Genomic DNA, 22,181 nt, shown 5'->3' with positions numbered 1-22,181 from the left:
AAAGGCCGGCGCGACGCGCGGAGCCACCGGCTGAATGGGAAATAAAGTGAAGACTCCGAAAGCAAATTGGCGGGGCAAAGGAAATGGTTAAAACTTTCATTTCGGATAAATAATTCTTGCTGATTGGCAATAATGAATAGGAAGCTGGAAAACTCGTTGAAAAGAAAATCACTAACAATTTTTTACTAACCGACTTGATTCGACATATGAATACAGGAATGAATATGAATACATACAATACAACACGAAGAAAAATGAGTATCGCTAATTCATTAAGTATATTAATTATATTGAAATTGAATACTTTGTTTACACCACATTTAATTAATGTTTAACTAATATAATTTCAACTATTGAAAAAATATAAAGAATTTCTTCAAATTATTGATTATCCGGTTAAAAATGGGTTTGCAGGCCGTTGCTTAAAAAACTTTTAATAAATTTCTAATATATCGGAGCACATGTTCATGCACGTACATTTGCATTTTTTACATGGCTCTGAGGAAATTTTTTTTGATTTACGCTATTATATCTTTATATTAATTTGTCTACGATCTGTAAAACACCCAATCCGGCGTAGTAAAGGTTTATTAGTTACAAACGTACTTTACAACAAACTGTTCATGTTTGTTTTTTATAAATATCAACAAAGTTACTTAAAATTGCTATGAAAATACTTTTACAGTACTTTAAATACTTATTTAGTTCTCTTGTTATTATATACAACTATTGAATTTACTTGTACAACGGAACTCATACGATAATTTGTATTGTACTTGCTTATATTGTTCATATTCAATTCATTATATTATGTAGTATAAAATTTTTATTATACTCTCGAACAACTTAAATATGAAAATGTATCCATGTAAACCCTCGAAGGTGCGAATACATAAACATATTACTCGACTTAAGAAATTAAAGATTAATAATGATAGAATCAACATTTTGATTCCATTGACGCAACTATTCTCCAATCTGGCAAATTTCAGTTCGAGCTTTCCGATCTTCTTGTCTTGTGGGGGTACATATCGTACACCGCCACAGTTCCCAGTCCTCAGCTCCCCACCCCGCTTGTAAGATGAGAGGAAAATCCTTACTTACTCGGGCTTATAAGAGGATTAAAATGAAAAACAATTACATCAACGGGGTTTGCGTTTGCCTGCTATGGATGCAAGTGAAATAGTGGAATACCTAGTCTAGTCTAATTAGTGGAACTGCGATGGTACTGGAACGGGGGAAGTGGAACACTAAAACTGTGGAAAACTCGAGCGTATGAGATTAATAATTATAATTGGTGTAGTTCAGATTAGATTGCTTTTGTTTTAACCCATATTGAAAGGCGTGATGAGTTGCAGGTATTTAAAAAATATTTTAATTGGATCATTTTTAATTTGAAAAGATTATTTTTGCTTGAATTATAAATTTTCAATAGATAAATGCGTAAACAAAATCAATAGCGTGTAGAAAACTATTTTTTTTTAATAAATCAGAACGTTCTTCTACATTGTGTCAAGGAATCACGAAAGTAAATAAACAAACTTTCGGACAATGTTTTCATGATGTATATAAACGCGGTTCTAGATTTTTATTTTGTCTGCTTTGTTGTGAAAACACCAGAATCTGTTTAGTGGCTAGACAAATTATTTGCTAGAAAATATAATATAAAAATATTTACAATATACGGATTAAAGAACAAAACAGGCCATACCACAAAATTAATTTATCTTAACAAAATAAAAAAATATACATACAAAGCACACATATAATACATAACCTAACATTAATTATATACATATTGCTTAGTTTTTATAACTGCCTTAATCATTTTATTTTTGTTAAGTTACTTTATTTTAGTTTTTAACATTTCATTTAAATTCGTTTAATTAACGTAATTTGAATACAGTACATTTTTATTTACCTACATAATTTGTGACACAAAATTGTAAAATAGGGTCTGAGCACGGGTAAAGTACCCGTTGAGGCTCACATTACCAAAAAAAAAAATTCTGAATTTCAAATATGAGATCGAAAAAAATGGCCTGGTAAGACAGAGATCCGGGGTTCGATTCCAAGTTGAGACCGTTATCTTTTTTTTGTGCATTGATCTGTTATATGTGACGACGTGTGCGCGTGTCGAAGGAAGACGTGTATTTTGTCCCCGTTTATTCTTTAATTATCCGGTGTTTTCTTGGACTGATTTCCACGAAAAGTGAGACATGCACGCTTAAAAATCAGTAGAATTGGTTTTAATTCACGATTTAGGGGGTATTTCACTATCTCTGATTATGTTCTGACTAAGCACTAATCCGCGGATTAGTCATTTTTTCGTTTTCAATATATCTGAATAACGCTAACGCTCGGGTTAAAGTTTGATTTGACTAATCAGTGCTCGAACTTCACGTTAGGCGCTATTCTTCGAACCAAAGATGGCGTCAAAACATTCCGAGTTTGACAACTGAGAAGTGAGTCGAACTTTGTTGAATGAATTTGAATGCTTGTATGATCCATCCTGAATTATTTGATTGTGTTCAAAATAAGAAACAATGTATTAATTCGACACGAATCTATCTAAAATGACCTGATAATCAACATAACATAACCAAAAAAATGCACACTTCGCGGTGTGCGGACTGTGACGCATGACAGCCGTGGCAGTAGATGGAGTAACTGCAAACATTTTGCGATGTTGCCAGACTATTTCGAGTGTTATCTATCCGGAAGCTCGAAACAATGGTGAAACGGTCGCCGTTGAATAACGAAGTTATTCTGATCTTTAAAGCCAGCCAACGGATAGCTAGTCAGATATTTAGCCCGACATAGTGAAATACCCCCTTAATCTTACCTCTTACCGTTATAATATTATGCTTGATTTAAAAAAAATATATATTTCAAAACGGTTTAAAAATATGGTTGTTTTTCATTATTTTTTTATCCATTCTGGGATCTATTTATTTAGGTTGTATATTTATGAAATTAACTTTTTCTTTAGTTAGAGTTATTTATTTATTATTTGTTAATGATTATCGATGAAAACATACCGAGTCCAGCGTGTCCAAAGCAAAACAAGCATCCGTCCGATCCATTTATGACTGCGTGTATCACGTCCGTCAGGGCGCTTGCGCTGATTTCAGCCTAGAACAAGAGGAAAATTACATTATTGTATGTAAATGCGTTCAATCAATCAGCAAAGAAATGCAACACATGATTACTGATTACAAATAATGATTATTATCTGCATACTAGTTAACTAGTGCAGACACCCGAACAATTGAATTCTTGATACATCAGTTACAATTTGAAAGTAACAATTGATTTTTTAAAATATTTTAGTTAGGTACATTATCGTTGAGTTCATAAAACAATGCGATATGGCACGATCAAGTGAATCTGGATTCGGGTCATGTCAAGTGTCAGAATTATAGAAGAATATGTATGAAGCGATGTATGAATGTGAATGAGGCAAGGAGTGTGTGTGCCAAGACCGAGTTGTTTGGCGGTCCGTCCTCTTTGCCTACCCCCGCTGGTAAACGGCATGATGGTTAGTTAGTTATAAGTTTGACTTTTTAGTTGTTAGTTTGAGTTTTTTTAACACACACTCCTTGGTCAGAGAAACAATCATAAATTAAAAAAAAATAATAAAAAGGTATTCACAAATCGATGTTTTACGGTCAGTCCCATCCAATACTTAAATTAAAAACAATGGGTTTTAAAATGTTAATAGTTAATTAGTAATCATTTTGTGTTGAATACTTAAGTTGCTGCTACGACGCCTTAATTCAACACTTAAGTGAGTAATACAAGTTTGCTGCAGCATTGGGTAAATACAAGCTGGCATTTGATTAAAAATAAACCCCTTGACGATTTTGTCCCCTAATCGAGTGGGTGTATCGAACCTTATATCTGTTGGCAGGTGAGCCACCCGGCCCGCTTTCACGCCAGGTAATGCGATAGTATCCGTTGCACGGAGCGGGCTGAAGGGCACAGGGGAGGTTGATTTAAAGGTTGTAATGCGAGCAAGGGCGGAGGCGTCGCGACGCTGGTCATGGCTGATTTGTTTTGCTGACGTCGTCTGGCACCGATACTGCTTAGTAGCTATAAACACGTTCATATGTAGTTTTTTTTAAATTTTATTTGTATTCACTGGCGTGTTAGTTGTTTGTGCCACGCTTACTAAGCTAGTGTCGGTTTTGAAAAACATGTTTCACATCAAAAATGATTGTTTAGTTGGTCAATACATTTCTTATTATTTTAGTATTCCCTATTATCCTAGATATCAACCAGATATGTAGATACTCTCAGTACGTTTGTTTGGTGATCAGATTTGTATAGATTTCTAAACCTTCCTGTTTCGCATCTCTTTTCCTTCGCCACTATATAAAATCCTAACAACTAACTCCAATATTGTATTGAATCTTGTACGAATTTCACTATTAAAAAACAATGTTTGCCATGGTGACCGGATAAATCATCACAATGATAATTCGTCACATCTTTAAAAAGTTATATAAAGTCATGGAAAGTGATGAAACAAAAACTTTATTAACAGGATTAAGTAGGTTAGGTTAAAAATTATTTTTTTTCATCGTTTCTAATGACTTTATATCACTTTTTAAAAGTGTGTTGAATTGTCACTGTGTTGAGTTATCATGGAACCGTTTGCCATACAGGCTGCAGGCCGGAACAACAGTGGAACTTCACTCGTACCAGGTAAATAGATTTAAATACGTGAAATACAATGTGTTCCATCAATTTACTAATTATTATCAATGGGATAACAATATATTTTGTTTCTGAAGAGTTTTATAATTTTATAGTTTTATAATATATTTATAGTGTACCTACTAGTTCAAAAAAATACTTCGCTATCGATTTTTACTAGCGTTTATAAACTTACTTAAGGAATTTATTAAATTACTGTCGTTAAATCTCTTAGTGAAATAACAAAAATATATGATTCTTCTAAAAAGTAAAAAGTGAAGATATGTTGATCAATAAATAATCTCATTATAAAAAATTATAAAAATATATATGTACATTATTGTCAAAACACTGAAACATAATTTTTTAAAGTCTATACAATACAAAAACACATATTTATCACCTCTGAATACAATTGTCAATTCTGTATTAATCTGTACTTTATTTATCAATGCTATCGATTATTTTCTAATCATCCAACTATATTATAAACTTATAAACTACCCTTCCCATTTTTCTACCTTACAACTCCTGTGGTGATCTGTCTTTTTATTACTACTATCTGGCTGTTATTTACTTTACCGGTTTTGTTTTATATTAAGTGCTAAATTATAATATGAACTAAACTTGTCAATTTGACTGGCCTAAAACAGGATCCATTCCTAATTGGCCAGTCAAAGTTTCCGCATGTTTTATTGTATGATTTTTATGTGAAATAAATTTATTATTATTATTTTTCGGAATAACTTTTATTGAGTAAATCCTCAAATTGTAATTGTAATATTTAAATATTGAAGACAATATTAGTGATTTTTTTAAACGAAAATCTGAAACAGAAAAATCAGAAAAGGAAACGGTCACATCTGGGACTCGAACCCAGGACCCTTGTCTTTCCGGGACAATGCTCTACCAACTGCGCTAATGTGACCCTATCCTACTCGGTCACTTTTAACTGTATCATACTTCGAATAAGAACTACCAACATTGTCTTCATTTTCTTCACCGCACATTTTTATTGGCAACTATCTTTATGTATGATCGCAAGATTCAACCCGAACTAAATGCAATCCTAGACAGCGTCTTTTAGATAAACCTATCTTATTGTTTTTATTTTTAATGTGCGACATCTATTGACTTTTTCTACAAGTCTAGAAAATGAATTATTATTTTTCGGAATAACTTTTATTGAGTAAATCCTCAAATTGTAATTGTAATATTTAAATATTGAAGACAATATTAGTGATTTTTTTAAACGAAAATCTGAAACAGAAAAATCAGAAAAGGAAACGGTCACATCTGGGACTCGAACCCAGGACCCTTGTCTTTCCGGGACAATGCTCTACCAACTGCGCTAATGTGACCCTATCCTACTCGGTCACTTTTAACTGTATCATACTTCGAATAAGAACTACCAACATTGTCTTCATTTTCTTCACCGCACATTTTTATTGGCAACTATCTTTATGTATGATCGCAAGATTCAACCCGAACTAAATGCAATCCTAGGTTGCAATGCAACCTAACCTAACGATGCTCGAGTAAAGCGAAACCGGTCGGTCTTAAAATTAATAAAAATTCGTGGTTTTAAACAAAAATATTGTTTTATTTCGTACGGTATTTATTATGAAATCCCGTGATTATTAAGGGTTTGCACTAGTAATAAAATAAAATGTGTTACATTGTGTGGTCAAAAAAAAATCGAGATTATTTTCTCAGCGTTTAAAAAGGTACCTATTATAGAAGCTTTTAACTTTGTGAACATCCGTAATGGAGTGCTAAATTTGAATTTGTAACGATCCGTTCTCTTATCGCCCTTCGTACCTTCCCTATATCTGTCGATGCGCGCAGATTTATGGCGAAAGCGATGCAGGTGTTAACAAGAGCGCCTTTGATTAATACACTGGTGGGTGTACTTAATCAGAGTTTATCAGTGAAACTCGATAGAGGTGGTGTTACACTTAACATAGCTGAGTCCTACGATGGTGCTAATACGGAATACGAGCTGCTGAGTGAAGTAGGAACTTCGTCTATGGTTTGCTGTACAGGGTGATAAGTTTTTGTTGTGATTGGTTAACACTTGCCTCGATTTTATGTTATTTAATGTAACATTATTCTAGCTTGTCGGTTCGTCACTAGCAAATATATTTATTTTATCTGTGAATTTTTTTTCTCCAAATGTAAGTAGCCATGTAACCTGAGTTAACTACAATGGATAGATGTGTAAATATATATATATATATATATAAATCATCACAATGATAATTCATCACATCTTAAAAAAGTTATATCAGACTTGATATAACTTGATATGACTATGGAAAGTGATGAAACAAAAACTAATTATTAACTGGGTTAAGTAGGTTAGGTTGAGTTAAGTTAGGTTAGGTACGGTTAAAAAAAAAATTATCGTTTCTATAGACTTTATATCACTTTTTAAAAGAGTGTTGAGTTATCATGGAACTATAAATATATATTAAAAAACAAACATGTCTGAAAAGACGTTACAATTTACAAATTTACCATTTTGTTAAAACGTGAGCGATTTGCATTTAATCCCGGCATATTAAGGGGTTAAAGGATGTTAAAAAAGAGGCTTGTATAAGCAAACAGTTTATATGATGCAGCTCTCAATATTTTGAGATAATAAATAAAGTAATAAAGGTAATTTTTTAAATTACAAATAAAAAAGTTATTAGAGTTATACATGTCAACCAGTTTCGGATGATCTCAACCTTAATCAGATAAAATATAGGTATTTTTTTGCGATTAAATGTGAAAATTAGGATAAATATATTTAATCATTAATACATTCGTGATAGTATAATTAGACGCCAAGTTAAATCACTATATCCTTGCTTTCAATCTCTTCTAATTTGTGTGTTTTTAATGAAGGCGTTTGATGCAAATCTCCCTTCATACAGATTTGAAAATCCTAAGCACTCTGATGAAGGTTAGGATACTCTTCCGGTGCGAGAAAACCTTCACGGGGAGCTTTTAATTTAACGATCTGGACCATACTGGACGAGATGCCGATTCAACTATCTAGGAAGTGAATAAATTGAATAGCTCAGCGGATGGAAGGATGGAGGGAAATTGGAGCGGTGGAACCTTAAGTTTTATAGCTACATTTACAAGGGATGCAGAATGAATATGAATGTAAGATCAGTGAATTAAATCTAAACCAGCATAGGTTTTCATATTTCAATTCTGTTAGGGTATTTCATTATCCCGCAAATTTTATGAATAACAGTACCAACTGGGTACTAACCTGTTTCACCCGATTTTAAATCTAGGTTTAGCACCAAGTTGAAGACCTTGTTCATAGTACAGGTATATTTTACGATATATGAATATAGGTTTAGTTTTGAATGCAAAGATTTTAAAGTTGAGTTGCAAAGAGTTAAAAGTTTGTTATTTAATTAACTCTACACAGGAGACCTATGTTATATAGCGTCATTTTAAAGGGGGAAGGAGTGGCCTCTTTAAGACCCTTGATGATGAAAATTTTATTGCATTAATAATTTTAAGCTATTCAATGTAATCCCGCAAAGTCACTCCCCTCAGTAGGCTTTGGAGCCTACAGTTGTGAAGGATAAAAAATATATATTGTTCGTTACAAAACTCTTTATTGCTTCGAGGAAAAAAATATTTAGAAAAAAGTGTATTGAAACTTGAGGAAACCGGGAATCAACTTGGTACTAGACACATTTTATAAGAAAAATGGCTGCAAATACGAATCATCTAAATCTTGAGGTAATTTCTCACGAAAACGGCGCTATATAAATTATCCAAATATTATTATAGAACAAATGAGATTCTTAAGATACCTATGTAATGTTCTCTCCTCTATCTTACATCGTGTCATTGTGGGGTCCAAAAAGGGACATTAAAATGCGAAAGCCCTGGGATTAATGCCCGCTAATCCCAGCAATATTCTAAAATCTAAATGCAAATCCATCGCCCCACCCCCCTCTCCTTCATTCACCCTTTCACCCCTACCCGCGCTGGACAGACAAAACAACCCCTAATCCCCTGACAGTCCTTTATATCACCTCTCATTAATTTTTGACCGCACGCACGACCGAGATTCAAAAATGTTACCAATTTTCTTAACTACTCGATTAAAGCAGTAACCTCAAGCGAAATTCTCGTAATGTGAGCTCTGTCGTTGTACAAATCGAACACTTTTTTTGGTGAAATACATAGATCAAGGCTACTTATTTCAGTACGCAGCGTTCCATGAAATATATTTTTTAATTTACTTTTTAAAACACTCATTGGACTTTTACATACCTAGATACACTTTTTAATAATAACACATGTTAATGGTTATACAATCTTACTATCGTAATAACTAACTGATACAGTTAAAGATTTATGCATGTCTGCCAGAATATTTGCTTTTGAAAGCAAGAAATGTTCTTAAAGTTATGTATCGAACATCATATCATACAACTAGATTGAGTTGTTGCTACCCACTGTGCCACTAACTTGAAGTACCCAAGTAACACCTGCAAGTTTGATGACCCCCTTTTTTTCCAAATCATAATATTTACCAGTTGAAAATGCCAATAATACTCGATTTATGCATCAAAACATTCTGTTACCAGGCGATACAGGCCAGGTAGATTATATGAAAATGATATTGTTGCATTTAATATCAATTACACACCCGCGAGTATGATGACCCTATTTTTAGAAAACGAAATATTTACAAAGGCTGTTTGTTACCAGGCTGATATTATTGATACATATTTCAGAAACTGTAACATGTTTTGCAAGCTGACGTCGCACAAACAACTGTGGAAAACTATAAATACTTCACCAACAATATATTTATCATTCAATTTTTACAACTCGTCAAAGCAACACCTGATAACTTGAATTACCATTCCTGATTCTCACTGAAAGCTGCGTCACCTGCCACAACCAACACTGCCGTCCTGAATAGCTGAGCCAGCCCGCCCGCTGCTTGACCATCTCTATCAACACATAACAATAATCAGGATCTTTAATCAGGATTATGTAACTTTAGTTGCGCTTTTCTTGTGCGTGTCTCATCGTACCATACAAGTTACATATGACAAAAGTTTTGAATCAACCATTAAGGTAATTTAAAAAATCAAACTTACATATAACACTGGAATTGTTACACAAGAAAAATGATTACTGAAACTCGATGAAGTTGAATATCAATAAACACCTTAGTAAGATTTTAATAATTAGATTCTTATACGCTCTTTCTAATTTGGTGTGGTAAAGACGGCCTTGAGCCTGGTTTAATACCGTTTTACCAAACAAACTCAATTGTCATAAGTCTAGCTTTTCATTGTTCTGACCTTACTAGCCGCGCAATATTTACAATGCAAATATAAATAAGGTGGTTAGTATTTAACCACGAACTTTATTATCTTTTACATAGATAGGTTTCGAAAGTGAAGCGAAGTGTAAGTGAAACCGGTCGATGTGTAAGATAATAAAGTTCGTTGTCAAATATTAATCGTCTTACTATTAGAATCTTGTTCGAAAATGAAGCGAGGTCAAGTGAAACTGGTCGATGTGTAAGATAATATAGTTCTTGGTGAAATACTAACTGTCTTACTAACTAGAACCTTACACGCCTGTTAAGGTTGGAGTGGTAAAGCTGGCCTCGATTTTGGTTTAAGATATGTTGATTTTATAAAACATCTTAAACAAAGCTTTTTTTATAATCTACTGTCAAATTTATATTAAAGGACAGGTTTGTAAACAAATAAACTAAATTAAGCCATCATAATCGTAACCGTTTCTTTAACATGCAATAAAAATTAAGTAAGAGGGTCATGAATGGAGAATTTCTTCTCAAATCTCAGAGGCCCTTTACCTGTTCCGGAGGGAAGAGGGAAATAATTAAGAGAACTTTCAGTTCTCTCCTTGCAGGATTAACCATTGTATGCGGTGGAGTACCTTACTACAGTACCCATCCGCCTGGAGCGAAGGATTAAACGCTTTATCTCAACGTTTAAAATGCTGCCTCGAACAATGGAACGGAAAATAAATTTACATTATTAAAATTAATCAAGTGAACGGTATGTCCGAACATACCGTTAGATATTCATAAGTTATCTGCTAGTTATTCTAATAAGCGCTTCTAATTCATCAATAGCAGTCCTAAGCAAATTAAATATTATCACACTCAGTCCAGACTGAATGACATAAAATCAGTTTTTCCAACACCAAAAAATTTCTAAGGTTAAAACTCTGATGTCGTTTAATATGCATATATCACTGAAATATCATCCAATGCCGGATGGTAGATAGTAGTAAATGTAAACGAAATGTCTCTTTCTTTTCATCCCCTTTAATTTAAAACTACTTTAAAGATTTTTTTCATTAGTGTTCGGAGGGTTTAGAGCAATTTATTGAAGTGTAGAAAAAGTCGAGAATGTCCGGAGAAGGCTTAACGCATTTATCTTTGCACTGGAATGCTATACGGAGTAGAAAAAATGAGATATAATGTATTTTTTTAGTCACAATGTGATATTCAGTAGTGAATGGTGAAAGTTGGTGACGTTCGAGAAAGGCATGACACGATCAAGTGAAACAAAAACTTAAAAAACTAAACATTTTTTATTCTTTAAAATAATATATTATATCCACCTTAAAAATAAACCCAGTTTTCAGGAACAGTAGAAATCACAACCTAAAAACTTCAAAACTCCAAAGCATTCATAATCCCGACCAGCGCCGGATACACGTCAGCTAGTCATTTATAAAATCATGTTTAGTTTAGTTTAGTAGGTGTTGATATCGCACTTTCAAATGGAGTATTTAACTTCTCAGCCATAAAAGCTCTAAAGCTGATATAAATAAAGTTTGGGCCACTATAAATATTTAACATCGTGAAAATAAACCTTCTATTAAAAAAAACATAAAAAAGTGATTTAAAGAATTGAATAAATTTACCCTGAATTTATAAGTTTGTCGCGAATGTAGGGTAAGCAAAGTTATCGAGCAATTGACTGAGCTTAGCGCGCCAATACCGGATTCTAAAAAGAAAATCCACACGGGAAATCCCGTTTACAACCTTTCGCAGGCTGCAGGATTTTTACTGATTCCGCGGGAAACAGTCGAAATCACGTGCGTACACAGGAAGTACCGAACAGATCAGCCTCCCCCACCTCCAACTCCACCAGTCTGTATCCAACACCGATACAGCCTCTATCCTCCCTGACCGGTAAAACCCCGTGGATCAACTGAGATAATTTAATTCTAACACTGGGGGTTGTTTTCCAACTCCGAGTTTGCAATGTCCTTTAGGGCCGCTGATAATTGTAAGGTTTTGTGATAGAATAACTTTTGTGAACGTAACTTCAATCGTGAAAGGATTTGCAGGTTATTTCGAATGATACAATCAATTACCTGCCCTACCTATCGCGTTGCGGTTAATGTAATGGATCGTGTTTGGGCACTTAAATTTATTATGTTGGGTTTCGTATTGAAGAAATATTTTTTTAAATCTGATTTAAAACTTGTAGTGAATTATTTTTGGGGTATTATGCCGTGTTGTGCTACCTCCTTCTCTAGCCCATGTTAAGGACAGCATTACAGTGTCCTTCATCAGGGCAGATGCGTAAAGATTGTGGTCTTAATTAATATTAATAGGATTTTTATTAATTTCAATTGCCTCCGTAATTTAGCGTGCTTTATGTGTTTTGGGTCTTCCCAGGACTTCAGACTCCATCGTTTATTAATAAAAAAATAATTGACAGCTACACCAAAACTAAACGCAAAAAACCATCTTCAGCCTACGCATTCTCAATTTCTACCGATTTATAACATATTTCTCTTTAACACTTGTTTTTAAATTCCTAAAAAAATAAATGTTATTTTTTACGATAATATCCATACATTTGTGATGCCAAAATGGTTATTATATGAAATTCCCTCGATAGAAAAAAATTGTAAGAAGAATGCTCTGAAATTTATTACAAACATGTTTTTGTCTGTTATTTAAAATGTTATTGGTATGAAAATATTCACAGTGTATCTTTAAATGCTACTTAAGCATTTGTCGAGAGATTTTGCTCTATTTCAAACAAGTCGTGTTTTATTAAACATTTTCACCAAACACGCTTAATTATTATCGTTTTTTAATTTAAGCGTGCTCTCTCTAACATTTGTATTTACATATCTCCATTTAAAACTATCTTTGAACGCATACACTACGGAGCCTCAAATTATAATGTATTACCAGCTCTTAGAGGATTAGAGTTGGTAATACGGTATCACATCAACACACATAAGCAAACACTTCACAACAATCTTTACAAATATGACCTGATGATGTACACTGTAATACTGTCTGAAACGTTGGCTAAAGACGGAAATAGCGCAACAAGGCATAATACCGCAGAAATAAATATTGAATTGTATTTTGGTCTAATTAATTCTTGGTTAATGTTATTTTAACTGAAAAACAAATATCCATTTGCCAGATAACTCAACTCTACAAAATGTATTGTATTTATCTGTTGTGAGAATCACAGCTATTTGAGTCGCGTATTTTAAATGTTAAAAAAACTTAGGTAGAGCAAACCGTTTTAAATACCGCAGTAAAATTTATCTTCATTTGAGTGTTGCACATTTTCATGAGACATTAAAAGGCTGTAACTTGTCTAAGTAGCTTTTATAGCCCGGCATCGTCCGTTTTACGAGGCTTATGATCGCCGAAAGGGTGATAAATTTAAACACCACTAAAAACAAAGCATAATCAGCAACGAACGTTAAATCAAACAAAATTATACAGCTTTTGCCACCTTAAACAAACGTCAGTGGAAAACCCTTCGCAAGCGAACGTTCAGAGAATTGATTGTCAACAAATCCAGTTTCCCAATACCACGTTTTCGTTCGAATGATGCAGGGATTTTCAATCTAGAAATGTCCCTCAATAGCAAAAAAGTGAAAGAAACTATGATATTATTTAAATGTTAATTAGACTCTAGTGGAACACACATATACCTACTTATAAAAGGTACCAATTCGTTTAAATTAGTTTAAAACTTTTATTCGCAAATAAAACCAATTTAAAATGTGTGCTAACATCAGGTGCGGATTAATAGTATTGTTTAGTTTTCGTCCAAATAGGTAAGTTTTCCAAAACAAATATAATTATTTTCTTAGTTTTTACCCGAATTTTTGATCCTCTTTCAAATGAAAAACTCGTCGATTTAGTTATAGACACATTTTTTGTAATAAATATTGAATTAATCTTAAAAAAGCGTCACATTGTCACGTCAATGTTTTTTTTTTTAAATACAGATGAAATGGTTTTTATTCTTGTACGTATGGGGAATAAGTAACAGCTGTTGTCCAAGTAGAAAAAAGAAAATGAACTTGAAAAGGAGCAAAAACAGTCAGTAAATTTCCAACATGTGAACGAGGCTTTTAAATAAAATGTTGGAGGCCTCTTCGTCTGATAGACTTCACCTGCCCGCCTCACGTAGGATATCCAAGTTTAAATTTCCCATCCGTCGAAACGTCCGCACTGTGTTTTGGAACGGATGTAAAAGCCTCCCGTAGTTTTCAACTTCCGAACGCACACACATACAGCCTTGCACACACCCTCCCACATACACCCTTGAAGGATGAATACGTACAGAGACATTACGTTACATACAAACACGTGACATACTCACACACGTGACCGTCACGTGAACGTTGCCGTTTTATGTGACCGTCTGCTGGTTTGCAAATTTCCTGATCAAATTGTTACTTTCCAATTTAATTCGCTCTTCAATAAAAGTTTGGCTGTTTTGCAAAGAATGCTATGTGGACGCGACTAGTTTAATTTGAACAAATAACTTTGTAAAGCACTATAAACACTTAGTACTTATCTAAGTATCTAGTTTTAAAGGCGTACTTATCATTTTGCAACCGTGAAACAGTGTTTTTTTTACACATTGTACAAAGACTGAAAAATTTATATTTTAAATTATTACTAATAAAATGTCTGCAGTGCGAAAAAACTGGCAACATTACATTTTGACAAATTTAAGCATAATTTGTATTATAATGACCAATTCATCATTTTATTAGTTTAATTCAGTATATTTGTGCTATTTTTCGTCAGTTTTAATCGATTAATAATATCATGTTGTGAATATAGTTTCATGTTATTGGTAAAATGCTTATTATAGGTTATTTCAGATAAATATTTTTTCCTTTCATCGCACGTCTTTAATAAAACTTCAATGAGTTCCAAAGTTTTTAATGACTAAAATAAATGCTTTATGCATACGAAGGTAAATACAAATTAAAAAAAAACATTGTTTATAATACGACAAAATAGATCCAAAATCTCAGATTTTTTTGGTTATTCTCTGGGAATTATTATTATTATTTTTAATTATATGAACGAGACAAAAAGGAAATGACAGTACTTGTCAGTTTCAATGCATCCGTGAAAGTTTACCTAGTGTTGAACACATAAGTTTATGGAGATGCTTTTAAAATAAATATGTTAGATTAATTAACAAAACTATCTTGTTTCGGTGGGGTACCAGATTCACGAAATCATAATAGTAAATTATCTGCCGGATAATTTTACCTTTCCGGACCAAAGTTGGCAAATTAGTCACTCTGAAACGTAACCGACGAAGTTCGGTTACCAAAACAATTAATCAACTGGAATTTGAACTAAGTTATGATGTCTTTTGATCCGTTTTAACTTAGTGGATTATTAATATTACAGATTTCAAAACAATATTTCGATGAGACCTAAGCTAATAGTGAAGTAATTCTATATTCGCTTTCGGGGTCTTCAAATGATTTCCAGTTGTAAATTGAATTGTTCTCAGGCTTTTTCTGTTATTTGTTTTTGGGGTGTTATGCCGTGTTGCGCTAACTCCTTCTTTAGCCAGATTTAGGGCAGATGTGTTGCTCTGCCCTGATGATGGACACTGCAATGCTGTCCGAAACGTTGGCTAAAGAAGGAGTTAGCGCAACACGGCATAACACCCCAAAAAAAAATAACAGAAATACTTTTGGCCGTGAAAATCTTAAATCATATTTGTTCTCAGGCTTATTTCGATTGTCAAATTGGCCCAATTTATATGAAACATTTAACGTTAGTTTTATTATAATAATTCAAAGTTATGGTTGAAAAAGCTATTCATTTTGGTTTAAATAGCAAATAAGAACAAGCAACATTAACAGGGTTTAGAGGGTTTTATATCTTGACCTTTTAAAATAAAGAATTTTGACTTTTTCGACAGTTTTCACATTATAATCTCTCATTCCATTTACCTTAAAATATTGTGGTTAGTGTTTATTAACCAAGCATCCCTTCCAGATGATCTTAACCCCTAGAGAAATTTTTGGATATATTTCTAACATTGTGGTGAGATACATAATTTAAAAAAGTGTTAGAAATAAACAAACACGAGTCTGCGAGTAAATTTTTGTCATAGACGCTCCCGAAATTTTTGAAATAATTCTCTAAAATGACATTTAGCATTTGAAAATATTTGTCAAGACTTGTAAACTTGTGTGTGTTTTTTATATAAAACAAAAAAGCCAAAGGGATAGCTTTTACAATAACTTTGCGTAATTAAATATGTTTTTTTTAGATTTATACATAGTAGAAAAATGGTCGGTAAGCGGCATAAATAGCATTACTATTTTTATAATTTTTATAATAAAGCGGCATTACTATTTTTAATGCGCGTGTCGATTTGTTATACTCAAATCTGAAAGTGTCTTTCATCTGCTTACGGAAACAGTACTTTAGATTGAAATAAGTTGAAAAACAGCACATTTATCTCGAATCGAATGTAATTCAAAAATATTTCCCGCACAGTTTTGACAGTTTGAGAAATACATAAAATATCAGAGGCTCTAAAAGCTAAAGAGTTTTTGCATTAACCTCTTGAAAGCCAGTTTAAAAAATACGATACGTTTAAAAAATATTTCTTTACTTATAACTAGCTCTTCTTGGAAACTACTTGTGGTAGATTATATACCATTTAAAAAAAATATTTATTATTTTGTAAGATGGTACAATTTACAAAAAAATGATTTTGCAAAAACAAGTAAGTTGTGACAAGATAGTGAAAAGCGAATGTTTTGCTGCAGAACACTGAGGACGGGTTGTTTCGGAGAATTTGAACAATTCTTCAAATTTCAAAGGTAATTTTCAGGTTCTGTGAAAGATTTTTTCAAGTTCTGTTTTTTATTTCTGTTCTGTCGAGCAGCTACCCTATTCTGATATAATAACAGAACTTGAATAGGACTTTCACAGAATCCGGAAATCAACATTGAAATTTGATGAATTGTTCAAATCCTCCGAAACAACCCGTCCTGACAGTCTTACTTAGATTCCCTATTACGCTGCTGTAACGTTGGTATAGCTATCCGAGGAAGAGGGCCGTACACTCATGATAAAATCTTTACTTATAATAATATTCATGCAAGATTTTTTTAGACTGGCACCAATTTGTTCCAAACCTCAAAAACAAGATCATTTTCGCATTTTGCGTTTTGTTGCTAACTTTACGTTACTTCGGATAACATTTGCAATGTCATTGACCTGGTCTGTTTTGAATTGCATTGCAATTTTATTATGCGTTCCGTGTTTGCTTTGTTAAATCGATAATTTGATTAAAAATAATCCTCTGATAGTGCTGCAATTGTGATAGTTCGCAACCGATCAATATTTGTCAAATTAACCAGATTGCTAACAAAATCCGCCATCTCTGTCTTACGACGGTCATAATGCGTTCTTATTCCTAGGGGTCGGGCGGCTTAAGAATCTGTCAACTACTAATACCTACTGCCGTATTACGGCCGGTACACGCAATACGCATGCGCGTGATTATGAGTAACATTTTCTACTAACCCGTTCTGATACCCCATATTATCTATTGTGAGTAAGACGGTATGAGTTAAGAAACATTGAAAGAGTTCAACACAAGTATTTACTAAATTTATAAAACTATGAAGTAGAAATATATTTTCACCTGAGGATCATCGTGCGAAAATATGGCATCAAAGGCAAACATCTTGGGCGCTGCCACCCCGACCTTCCTATCCTCAGGAGCCTGATTCGCCTGATCCCCGCACAGAGAAGGGTCGTACAGGGTCACTTGCTTCTTCCGCTTGTCCAGGCTGAAGAACTGGGTGGCCCCGGCGGTAGGTTCCGCTATGGGGGAGGCCACCTTCAACATCACTTTCACCTGGAACAAAAAAAGGTTAGATTTATAAATATCATAGAATGTAATTAATTTTAGATACGTATATGTATTATATAAATAGCCCGGATCCGTGCAAAATCACGGGATATTAAAATAGTAGGATTTGTAAAGTTAAAAGTATTGGATAAAATTAAATACATTCAGATATGATTAAAGATTTTCACGGCCAAAAGTATTTTTGTTATTTGCTATTTTTGTTATCGAAATTCACAAAAATCCCATTAATATCAATAGAGACGACGGTGTTAAGCTGACTAGTTCTTGGTATCCGGTAATTGACGGCTACACCAAAGCTAAACGCAAACCATTTTAAATTTTACTGTAAAACTAGCTGGTATAGTAGTGAGCTGGCAACACGGTATCGCACAGACGTACTCAAACACACATTTCACTACTATCAATTACACATCTGCCCTGATGATGGACACTGTAACGTTGTCCGAAACGTTAGATAAAGGAGGCAACACGGTATAACACCCCAAAAACAAGCTTCACAAATACAATTACCCAGTTCAGTCATATAATCAATGTAATTTGCAAAATAATATAATGTATATTTGGTACATTTAGCGCATATTTCATTGTAAAAGAGGAGTGAAAAAAAAGATTTTATTTTCTCCGTCGATCAATGCGATCAGTGTACGAGAATCACCATAGAATACGTAGAAGTTTTTTTTAATGTGAATACCGAACAAGAGTCCCAACCGTTTGGAGCCGGTGATACTACGACATCCCAAATAGGAGTATGTTGTGAGGCTGAAAGTATGAGGGGGAGGATCTCCTTCCCATCCATTCCCAGGAAAGAGAAAGGTGGGGGAGATTTATTTTTTCAGATAAAAAATAAATAATGTGAAACCGCACAAGAGTCCCATCTGCTCCCAACCGCCTGGAGCCAGTGAGACTATTGCATATTGCATCCCCAATTAGGATATGTTTTGAAGCTGAATTTTTGATGAAGGACTTACACCAGGGCGATGTTGAGAGTAACTTCCGTAACGTGCCGTAAGTTTACCATTTATTATTATTTTTAATGATAAACTAATGTTTACGAGACAAAGTTTTATTGCATAACACAAAAAAAAAATGCCGCTGATGGGATTTAAATACAATTTATTATTTTAATTGAATGAATTGTGAAATAAGACAAACTTATCAAATAGAATTTACTTGTGCATGTTTGAACTTGTGCTTGGGATTTGAACTCGCGTCCTTCAGATTGTTAGTAGAGAGCCTTACTCCTCTAACATGAAGGCCGTCGGATTTGGATTACTTTATATATATAAAGTATAAAAGTAAGGATAAAATATGAATCCGAAAAACATATATCTGCCAGGCATAAAACAACTTACCACAACGTACAAAGTTGAAATAAATAAATACTTTTTAAATTATACTGAACATTATTAAAATAATATAAAGTTATATATAATACGAATATTTTTTCAATACTTTCAATTCAAATTTTGACTAACCCAATATTTTTTTAAATTATAAACTTTTCTTTCACCCATTGAAAAATGTCTCTTTTCCATAAAAGTGTTACAAATATTTATTACGCAAATTAAGTTTTCAAATAATTAATATTGCACACGATTTATAGTTACTTTTTCAATAATATAAAATAATTGCTGTTATTTTATGAGCCCAAACAAATAACTACAATTAATTAATAGGAAATTGAAAACTGGCAAATAGTTCAATTGCTGCCGAACAATAATTATTTACAAATGATGTTGTTACGATTGCAGTAAATTGCATAATTACGGTTAATTTAGTTAACTGTGTTGAATAATGGTGCATACGTGCAAATGCCGGCGCTGCGTTATAGATCAAATTCGCCAACTAATATTGTATGGAACAAATAACCCAAACTTTATTAAATTAAATGCGGAACAACCGGCGGGTTTTATTTATCAAAATAGTTTTATAATGCAATCGTGTAACGAGTTGAAGGTTCCAAATTGAACCAACGAGAAATGTTATGAAAAGATTTCTCTCTACGAAAATACCAACAGATTTTGTTTGGCTACTGAATTTTAAATTTTACGTTTTATGTGAAACCCACAAGAGTCCCAACTGCTCTCAACCATCTGGAGCCAGTAAGACGTTGGCATCCCTAATTGGGGCATGTTGTGAGGCTAAAGGTAAAGGGGAGAGGAAGGTAAAGGGGAGAGGAAGGAGATGGGGAAGAGGAAGGTGGGTAAGTACCTGGATATTCAGATCTGGTAACAGCCAAAGCCATTTCAAGCAAGGTTTTAATTCTGAATGGTGGTCTTACACCAGGGCAATACTGAGAGTATCTTCCATTCTGGGATACTGAGAGTATCTTCCATTCTGAGATACTGAGAGTATCTTCCATCTTTCATTCCTCTTTAAAATCACTGGATATTATAAATGTAGGATTCGTGAAATTGAAAATATTTATAAAAAAATATTTCGAAAAAACTTTAAATAAATTACGACATCTGTCAAACATTTAAACAATACAAATATACCTACATTTGAAATAAAGAATTATTTATTAATTAAATGATTTTGATACCCTTTTTATCGCTCGTTTGATAAATTTATACTTATCAGTTCCAATTTTGAAAATTAATAATTCATTGAATTTGAATAATTTTACTCATTACGCAGGAATATGCATCACATCACATGCACCGACAACAGAAATCAGCATGTTAGATTGATGAAAATTACAAAAACTTTCAAAAATATTAACAAAAGAAATACACATTTAAATGAAAAAATTATTAATTAATAAAATAATATTGCTTATTATTTTATCGCTTCGGTCATGATTTATAGTAATCAGTTTCAATTTAAAAAATTAAAAGTTCATTGAGATTGATTAATTTTACGCATTACAGAGGATTCACGCATGCACTCATGCACCGATAACCGAAATTAGTATGTTTGATTGATATGGACAATCCCAATAAAACCAATCAGTCCCAATACAAGGCATCATAATTCGCCTACAAGGTACTCTGTCCCGCTCAGAACGTGTCGGCTGCTGAGGAATGCAAGGTGTGTCGTTCATTAGCTGATTGGCTGATGGCGCTAATTGACCGTGGCTCCCGTGGGGTGGTCGCCGCAGCCACCCGCATCCACCCTCACCTCCCACCACACTCTTTACCACCCCGTAAACCACCCTCACCCTCTTTGACCCCTGACCAATATGTGTTGCAGAGTTATCAGCAGTGAACTGTGTATGTAAATATGTGTCAGGATTTTATACCTCACGCATTATTATTGTTCATGTTATATACACCATCAAACATACTAACTTCGGTTGTCTGTGCTCTGCGTTAGTCTTGCGTGAAACCTTGTTCAATGAACTCAAATTTGCTTTGAATTTAAGTATAATTTTCAAAATTGGAGCTTGTCATGTTAAGAATTCAGATCAGCAATAATATCACATAATTTTTTCAAAATTGGAAATATAATATAATATCACGTGATTGTTATGATCCATGTCGGGTCTCCGCTAGTAATATAATATCGCGTGATTGTTGTGATCCGTGTCGGATCTCTGCTAGTAATATAATATCACGTGATTGTAATGATCCATGTCGGGTCTCCGCTAGTAATATAATATCACGTGATTGTAATGATCCATGTCGGGTCTCCGCTAGTAATATAATATCACGTGATTGTTATGATCCATGTCGGGTCTCCGCTAGTAATATAATATCGCGTGATTGTTGTGATCCGTGTCGGATCTCCGCTAGTAATATAATATCACGTGATTGTAATGATCCATGTCGGGTCTCCGCTAGTAATATAATATCACGTGATTGTTATGATCCATGTCGGGTCTCCGCTAGTAATATAATATCGCGTGATTGTTGTGATCCGTGTCGGATCTCTGCTAGTAATATAATATCACGTGATTGTTATGATCCATGTCGGGTCTCCGCTAGTAATATAATATCACGTGATTGTTATGATCCATGTCGAGTCTCCGCTAGTAATATAATATCGCGTGATTGTTGTGATCCGTGTCGGATCTCTGCTAGCAATATAATGTCACGTAATTGTTGTCATCCGTGTCGGGTCTCCGCTAGTAATATAATATCACGTGATTGTTGTGATCCGTGTCGGGTCTCCGCTAATAATATAATATCACGTGATTGTTGTGATCCGTGTCAGGCGATCCGAAACGTATCGAAACAATCACGTGATATTATAGTGTCGATCAATTCCTTGGCACTGTTTTAAAGTTTATTCGATAGAACTACATAC

The 22,181-nt window shown here is 33.6% G+C and overlaps 1 protein-coding gene across 1 annotated transcript in view; it reads right to left on the bottom strand.

Annotated features, from left to right (window-relative positions):
• Positions 1 to 21,603, bottom strand: part of LOC149420791 (kinesin-like protein CG14535) — a 31,144-nt gene extending 9,541 nt beyond the window's left edge. The window contains exons 1-4 of the mRNA XM_089635119.1: positions 21,586 to 21,603; positions 20,923 to 21,105; positions 17,700 to 17,915; positions 3,042 to 3,135 (exon numbers count right to left, since the gene is read on the bottom strand). Coding sequence (XP_089491245.1) covers positions 3,042 to 3,135; positions 17,700 to 17,915; positions 20,923 to 21,105; positions 21,586 to 21,603 — 511 coding nt within the window. The remainder of the gene's footprint in view (positions 1 to 3,041; positions 3,136 to 17,699; positions 17,916 to 20,922; positions 21,106 to 21,585) is intronic.
• Positions 21,604 to 22,181: the final 578 nt, after the last annotated feature.

This window comes from Hesperophylax consimilis, chromosome 9, assembly GCF_061612785.1.
Source record: "Hesperophylax consimilis isolate HC1 chromosome 9, BYU_Hcon_1.0, whole genome shotgun sequence".
Taxonomy (NCBI): Eukaryota; Metazoa; Arthropoda; class Insecta; order Trichoptera; family Limnephilidae; genus Hesperophylax; species Hesperophylax consimilis.
Note: the sequence above shows the minus strand (reverse complement) of the source record. Positions and strands in the feature narration are given on the sequence as shown.